Here is an 8,438-nt window from a genome sequence, read left to right as displayed (position 1 = left end):
AGTCTACATGGAGAGACTCTGTCTCAAGAGAAGAAAGGTTGTGGAAGGGCGATGAAGAGACGGCAGGAGATGGAGCTGACCGGGCGCGCACAGAGCCCGAGGATGGAGATGGGGGACCCACGGGGTGCCTGGGGTTGGAAGCCGGACCTCTGCAGATGCAGACAGGTGCCTCCCCGTCGTCCTGAGCGCCTTAGTTTACTTCTGGCACTTAGTTTACTAAAAAAAAAATTAAGATTTATTTATTTTATGTGTATGAATGTCTTGCCTACATGTATGTCCGTGTATGCTGTGCGTGCCAGGTGGCTGTGGAGGCCAAGAGAGGGCGTGGTTTGCGGATGATTGTGAACCACCATATGGATGCTGGGAACTGAACCTCCAGCTCCAAGAGCAGCCCGCGAGCCGTCTCCCTCCTACATTAAATGTGTATATGTTTGAATAAACTGGGCACACTGACACAGACCTGTCTTCATTGCAATTCAGAGGCGTAGGCAGGGACTGGAGGCACTCAGAAGACAGCCTGACCGAGAAGACACTATCCTTAAAAGTCCACAGAGGGCCTGGAGACCAGCTGGCTCAGCGGTTAAGTGGCTCATTCTGCTCCCGGCATGCGGGTCAGACAGCCAGGGGATCCCACACCTTCTTCCGGCCTCTGGTCTCACACTCTCTCAGATGCACGTATGCCGCCCCAAACATATAATAAAAATTAGGCCAGGTGGTGATAGCGTGCACCTTTAATCCCAGCACTCGTGAGGCAGAGGCAGGTGGATCTCTGTGAGTTCAAGGCCGGCCTGGTCTGAGAGTGAGTGACAAGTCAGCCAGGGCTACACATAGAAACCCTGTCTCAAAATAAATACATAAATAAATCTTAATAAAATTAAAGAGTGCTTGGATGTAGCTGTGTGGTAGATATGTGTACGTCAGGCTCCGGCTCCGGTGTGTGAGTGTGCCGTGTGAGCCGGGGGAGTCTGTGTGTGTGGTGCAGGTGGGTAAGGAGTGCGGCAGCTGTCTGGTGGACTGTCTATCATGCCGGCTGTTTTCGTGGGTGCTGAGGACTGGGACTCATGTCCTCCTGTTTGCATAGCAAGGACTCTTACCTACCAGGTCGTCTCCTCAGCTCCCTTCAACGGTTTGGTTTGTTTTTATTTATTCTGTTTTTCGAAACAAGGTTTCTCTGTGTAGCCCTGCCTGTCCTGGAAAGATCTGTAGACCAGGCTGGCCTCGAACTGATCCGCCTGCCTCTGCCTCCTGAGTGCTGGGATGTGAGCCACCATGGCCTGGCTACTCAATTGGCTACTTTTAATGAACTGAGATGAAACTCTCATACAAGTGCCGATTTTTTTATTCGGTGGTCTATAGCACATTTACAATGCAACCCCTCCTCTGCCTGGTTCCGGAACATTCCCTCTCTTTAAGAGAGCCCTTCCCATCAGTCACGCCCCACTCTCCTCAGTGGGCAGGCAGCCCCTGCCTGCCCAGCGCCCCTCGTGGTTTTCCCTGTTTGGGACATCTCCTGCTAGGTGAAGCCTTTTGGGTCTGGCTGCCGTCATTTCATACCAGGGTTGTAACCTGTTCCGGTGCCTTATTCCTGTTCATGAGCAATACTCCACTCTGGACACCCCACATGAGTTGTTCTGTTGATGGACATTTTTGGCAAGTGTCAATCACAATGTTTCAAACAGGCATAGGCAAGTATGAGAGCCCCTGCCTCGAGTAGTGAGTTCTAGGAGCCGAATTGCTGATTCAGATGCTAACTCCATTTTACTGTTCCTGGAACTACAAAACAGGTTCCCATGGCAACTGTACAATTTTTCTTTTCTTTTTTTTTTAAAGATTTATTTGTGTATGTATCCCTGTACACCAGAAGAGGGCACCAGATCCCACTATAGATGGTTGTGACCCACCCTGTGGGTGCTGGGAATTGAACTCAGGACCTCTGGAAGAGCAGTCAGTGCTCTTAACCTCTGAGCCATCTCTCCAGCCCCTAATTTTCTTTTTTAATTAGTATTTTAGAATTCCAGCCAGGTGGTGACAGTGCATGTCTTTAATCCTAGCCCTAGAATTCGAGGCCAGCCTGGTCTATACAGTGAGTTCCATGATAGCCAGGGCTACACAGAGAAACCCTGTCTTGAAAAACAAAATCATAATCATAGTAATTTAAGGACAGCTTGTAGGTGTAGGCCCTTTCCTTGCCCCACGTGGGTACCCAGGATCGAATCCAGGCAGTCAGGCTTGGTGGCCAGCAGGCATCCTTATTCAGTCGTGAGCCTCAGTTTCCCCCACTACTCCAAGTTGGGGACAGAGGCGGATGAACTGCTTGCGGGGTCACGACTCCTCCGGTTCGTAGCCTGCTTCCTTTATCTTGTCAGATTCTTGCCCCAGAAAGCCAGGCCGCCAGCCCCGTGGGCGCGCTGGACGTCTCTTTTGCACGCACCGTCCCCTTCGGGCCGCCAGAGGGCGCGGTAGGCAAGGCTAAACCATCGGCCTGCAGGTCCCACGCGCTTCTGCAGAGGGAGGTGCCTGTCCCGAGGAGCGGCGCAAGACCCGGGCTTCCCCGTCTGCGGCTTGGTAGCCCAGGCCGACCTAGAGCCCTCTACATAACCAAAAACGGCCTTGAGCTCCGGATCCTCTTCTGCACACCTCTGTTTTCTTGTTTATGGGTTGTTGTTTTGCACAAGACTTAAAATCGTATTTTTGTTCTGTGTGTGTGTGGGTGTGCACGTGTTACCACGAGCGTGCGGAGGTCAGCAACTTGCGGAGTCCGTCCTCCCTTCCACCTTGTGGGTTCTGGGCACTGGACTCGGGTTGTCGGTCTTCACAGCAAGTGCCATAGAGCACCGACCCTGCGCCTGCGTCCAGAGCACTGAACGACCGGCCTGCGCCACAAACCCTGGCTGCAGGAGTGGTTTTTGTTTGTTTTGAACAGGGTATTTGAGGCTGGGGTTCTATGGTTATAAAGCTTGCTTTGCATGCACTAAGTCCCGGGTACCGTGCCCAGGACCTCTTCGTGGGGATCCCTACGTTCTTTCAAGGACTAGGGGTGACGTGGAAGAGGGAACTTGTCTGTCTTTGGCTGCTGTTCCAGCTACTCCTTAGGCTGAGGCAGAAGAATGGTGAGTTCAAGGCCAGTCTGCACCGCTGTCTAGGGAACGTCCTGAGCATGCAGGAGGACAAGGCTAATCGGAGCCCCGCCCCTGCACCCGGGGTCTTCGGGGGTTACCATAGCCCCGCCTCTAGCCCGCCCCTACACCCAGGTACCCATGGGGGTCACCAGAGCCCCGCCCCTGCAGCCGGGTTCCCCTGGGGGCCACCAGAGCTCTGCCCTTGCACCTGCATCCCCTGGGGGTCACCAGAGTCGTGGCTGCTCCGGCCGCGGCCCCGGCCCGCCTCCCGGTCCACGCGGTACTTGCGGCGGCGCAGAGGCTCGGTGATGCTGCGCCTTGCGGGCTCGTCCAGGTCCTCGGGCTGCAGGAAGCTGCGGTCCAGCAGCTCGGCCGCCTCCTGCCAGTTGGCGAAGCAGGCGGGTCCCAGGCGCTGGATCTCGTCCGTCGCGTCGCTCGTCAGCACGTCCCCGCCCGGCTTGAGCACCACGACGGCCGGCAGACGCCGCACGGAGAACTGGCGCCCGAGGTCCCTGCGGGGAGCGCGCGTCAGCCCGCCCTTGACACCCCGCAGCTCCCGATGCGCGCGCGCGCGCTGCCCCCGAGGGCCGCCAGGGCCGCCCCAGGCCCCGCTGGCTCCCCAGGGCTTTTGCACCGCTCCTCACACCTTCCCTCTCCCTGGCCATCCCCACGTTCAGTGTCCACCTGCTGTCTGTATGTGTTGGTCTGCTGTCGCTGGGAAGAAGGAGGCCCCGGGGGCAGGGATTTCAAACAGCTGAGGAATGTTCCGGAAATGTGTGTTGAATGAATGAATGCATATTGTGAAAGGCTATCAGATAACGTCAAGCTGGGCCTCTAGTGGGAGTGACATTTGAACTGAGATCTTACGGGTGGAGGGAGGGAGGGAAGACAGGGGGAAGTGTTTGTTCCGGACAATGACAGAGTATGTGCAAAGGCCCTGGGGTGAGACCCTGACAGGTACAGCTGGCATCTCACAGAGACCCTGAATGGACAGGGGCAGGGATGTCAGTTCTGAAGCCACCAAGAAGCTGTGAGAATCTCCAGGAGACCCTGCACCCCACTCCCAGCAAGGACAGAATCCACTCCTCTGTGAGCTCCACATTCACGGAGGAAGGCCGGCATGAATTCTCATTATGAAACTATGCCTTGAACTCTCCATGCAGACTGAGATCTCACAGAAATCAGCCTGTGGGGACTAAAGGCAAACGCCACCACACACATCTTAGCCGAGGTTTTTTGTTTGTTTTTTGTTTTGGTCTATTGAACAGTTTCTCTGTGTAGCCCTGGCTGTCCTGGATCTTGCTCTGTAGCCCAGGCTGGCCTCCAACTCAGAGATCCACCTGCCTCTGCCTCTGAGTGCTGGGATTAAAGGTGTGCGCCACCACCACCCGGCTTTCAGCTGAGGTTCTCATCCATGGTTCTTGGTTAGTTTTTGTTGTTGGTTTTTTGTTTTGTTTTTGAGGCCCAAGCTGGCCTCATGTTTATATAGACAAGGGTGACTTGCTGAGCAGTTACGCACACTCCTTTAATCTCAGTCAGCGGGAGGCAGAGGCAGGTGGATCTCTAGAATGAGTTCCAGGACAGCCAGGGCTACACAGAGAAATCCTCTCTCAAAACAAAAACAAACAGACAAAAAAAGTGGCTGCACTCCTGATCCTCCTGCCTGTTGGGATGATGGTTCGTGTGGGTGGCTGGGTTCAAGCCTGCTGTTGGAGACTCTGCCCACCGAAACCCAGCTTTCTGCTTGCTCTCTTGTCCTGCGTCTGAGTGTTTGCCTCCAAGCACGCCTGTGCACCACCTGTGTGTGGTGCCCACAGCCACCAGGAGAGGGCGCCAGAGCCCCAGAACAGGAGTTACAGATGGCTGAGCTTCCGTGTGGGTGCTGGGAGCCAACCAGGTCCTCGGCGTGAGCAGCAGGTGCCCTTGACCTCTGAGCTTCTCTCCAGCCTGTTTTTTGTCGCCCCCAGGGTCTCTCTATGGAGCAAGGCGGGCCTTAAACTCCTCAGCCTCCCAAGTGCTGGGATGGGAGGCCTGCATGGGAGGTCTGGTTGAGCGAACTTTACCCCAGATGGCAGGTTCCTCTCGGACACCAGAGCTCGTATTTCTTCCCTGGGGACAGATGCTGCGCATGGGGCGGGGTGGGGAGGGGGGGCAGAACCTACTTGGCAGCACAGGGCAGTGAGCGGGTGTCCCAGTCATCATCATGACATGTGGATGGGGCCTCATGACCAGACCCTTGAACTTGTGCAAGAACGTCGGTGAAGTGGGTGAAAGGTCAGGCAGTCAGCTGCTCGTCAGACTCCACAGCTCACCTTCCCCCAGCTCAGCCCAGATAGCAGCCCCGAGGCAGCTCCGCCAGGGGCGGGGAAGGCGGGGCTCCAGGAGAGGGGACGGTGGCCAGATGTCACTACCATGAGTCTCTCTCAGAACTGGGGTGAAACTCACAGCCTCTGGTCGTACAAATGAGAAGCGGGGTGTGGTAATGCATGCTTGTCATCCAGAATTTAGGGAGCTGAGGCAGGGGGATTGCTGTGAGTTCCAAGTCAGAACACCAAGAGAAGTTACAAGGTGGCTCAGAGGGTCAAGGACTTGCTGTCCAAGGATAAGAACCTGAGTTCTGGTCCCAGCAGGCGAAAAGCAGGGTAAGTGTGGTTGCCCAGGGCCCCCTGGAGCTTGCTGACTGCTAGACTGGCCCTGTCTGTGAGCTCAGGGTGCATGGGGGAGCCTGACTCGAACACGCCGGAGTGACCGACGGCAGCCTTCACCCCCACACTGGCAGTGCATGTACACAACACACATGCGTGAGGACAGGCACATGTGCGGACACACACACACACACACACACATGTACACACACGTGTACACACACACGTGTACACACATGTGTACACACACGTACACACACGTACACACACGTACACAACACACATGCGTGAGGACAGGCATGTGTGCGGACGGACACACACACACACGTGTACACACACACATGTACACACACATACACACACTGTACACACACATGTACACACATGTGTACACACACACGTACACACACACACACAAGTGCCTGGTGTGATGACTCATCTCAGCACTAATCACTCCTACGATTAGGAGTTCAGGTCCAGCCTTGGCTACATAGCCTGTTGGAAGCCAGCCTGGTCTACTTGAGACCCTGTCACACAGTATCTCTCCTTAAACAGGACACTGGAAGTTCTAAGTCAGACACAACCTTTAAAGTCCTGTATCGGCCACTGGCGTACAGTGTGACTCCTTGCCTGGTGGAGGCCGAGGCAGGCGGATCTCTGAGCCCAGGTCAGCCTGGTCTACAGAGTGAGTTCCAGGACAGCCAGGGCAACACAGAAACCCTGTCTCCAAAAACCAAAAACCAAAATCAAAAGAGAAAAAAGTGTGGCTCCTTCTCGTCTCCTGGCTCTTCTGCCTCCCATGGCCCCCACCCTCCCTGGTGAAGGTGACTCAGTTCTCCTGAACGCTTGTCCTTTCCGGTGCCCAGTTGGAGACCCTCTCCCGAGCCACGCCTCTTTGTGTCCAGCTCCCGGGGAGGGTTACTCTCTTATTCTTTTTTTTTTTTTTGGTTTTTCGAGACAGGGTTTCTCTGTGTAGCTCTGCGCCTTTCCTGGAACTCACTTGGTAGCCCAGGCTGGCCTCGAACTCACAGAGATCTGCCTGGCTCTGCCTCCCGAGTGCTGGGATTAAAGGCGAATGCCACCACCGCCCGGCAACTCTCTTATTCTTATGTTTCTGGTGGGTTTGTTGGTTTGGGGACAGGGTCACCCTACATAGTCCAGGCTAGCCTCAAACTCCTGCTAGTCCTGCCTCCACCGTCCTCCTGTGGAGACTGCAGTGTGCACCCCCACATCCGATTTCTGCAGTGCTCGGAATGGAACTATGGCTTCACAGATGCCGGACAAGCAGTCCAGTGACTGAGCTACAGTACCCACCTCTTGTTTTAGAGCTGGCCTTGAACTTATAGCAATCCTCCTGCCTCATCTCCAAGTACTGGGGTGGCAGGCTCCTGTGACTCCCTCTAGCAGCCACCATGTGTTTCCCCGTCCCCTTCAGTGGGCTGTGATGGAGACGGAGGGACCCCTCTTTCTGCGCTAGCTTCCGGTACCGGACAGCAAACCCTGGTTTACCTTCCACGGAGACGCCTTCTCCAGGAAGCCCTCCCTGGCCTTCCCTGGGGCCTCACCTCCTCAGGTCATCATGGAAAGGCAGGAACAGCCACTTCTCAGGCATGTCCCTGAGGAACAGGTCTTGCTGCTCCTCCGTGGGGTCCTGGGACACGTAGATCAGGGCCAGCTGGGCTGCCCGCACCACGTAGAACTCATCCGTGAGCCGCACGAAGAAGTCTTTGAGGACCGGGGCAAAGGCCTGGCACTGGGGACAGGCCCCGGCCCCGAAGAACAGCAGCACAAGGCGATTCTCCAGCCGGCGGCTCAGCTCGGCCTCGGTCTCCACCTCATCCTGGTCACTGTTGTTCCTGATCAAGATGCGGCCAGAGAAGAGGGAGGCCATGGCGGCAGTGTGTGAGGGGCTGGGGACCCAGGAGAGGGATCCGCTGTGGCCCGGAGCCTGCGCACTGGGCTCCCCGAGCCCCAGGAATAGGAACCCCAGAAGCCAGATTAGCCGCTAATCCTCCTGTAGGTCGACCTCCACAGGGCCAGCATTGGTTGGAGGCGGCAGGGAGGTCTCATGGACTTCCACAGAGCCAAGCTGCTTGTGAGGCGTTAACAAAACAGAAAGCCTGTGAGCCCAGCACTGAGGCAGGGGGATCACTGCAAGTTCCAGCACACCCTGGGATATATGACAAAAAATAAGAGGGGATGCCGGGCGTTGGTGGCGCACGCCTTTAATCCCAGCACTCGGGAGGCAGAGCCAGGCGGATCTCTGTGAGTTCGAGGCCAGCCTGGGCTACCAAGTGAGCTCCAGGAAAGGCGCAAAGCTACACAGAGAAACCCTGTCTCGAAAAACAAAACAAAAAAAAAAAAAAAAAAAAAATGAGAGGGGATATGGTGTGGCTCAGGGGTGGAGCCCCTGCCTAGGATCCCGAATGAGGGGCTGGGGGCGTGGTCAGGGTGGAGCCCCGCCTAGAATCCCCAGTGAGGGGCTGGGGGCGTGGTCAGGGTGGAGCCACTGCCTAGAATCCCCAGTGAGGGGCTGGGGGCGTGGTCAGGGTGGAGCCACTGCCTAGAATCCCCAGTGAGGGGCTGGGGGCGTGGTCAGGGGTGGAGCCCCTGCCTAGAATCCCCAGTGAGGGGCTGGGGCGTGGTCAGGGTGGAGCCCCGCCTAGAATCCCCC

At 56.2% G+C, this 8,438-nt stretch overlaps 1 protein-coding gene across 1 annotated transcript; it reads right to left on the bottom strand.

Moving 5' to 3' along the window:
• Positions 1-1,321: 1,321 nt before the first annotated feature.
• On the bottom strand, positions 1,322-7,959 carry Nxnl1 (nucleoredoxin like 1). Its single transcript, XM_006989176.3, is given in 3 exon segments — positions 1,322-3,339; positions 3,342-3,631; positions 7,330-7,959. Coding segments are annotated over 3 exon segments (714 nt in total). The 5' UTR covers positions 7,656-7,959; the 3' UTR covers positions 1,322-3,241.
• Positions 7,960-8,438: the final 479 nt, after the last annotated feature.

Source organism: Peromyscus maniculatus, chromosome 17 (assembly GCF_049852395.1).
Source record: "Peromyscus maniculatus bairdii isolate BWxNUB_F1_BW_parent chromosome 17, HU_Pman_BW_mat_3.1, whole genome shotgun sequence".
Taxonomy (NCBI): Eukaryota; Metazoa; Chordata; class Mammalia; order Rodentia; family Cricetidae; genus Peromyscus; species Peromyscus maniculatus.
The sequence above is the reverse complement of the archived record's forward strand: the minus strand, read 5'-3'. Positions and strand labels throughout refer to the sequence as shown.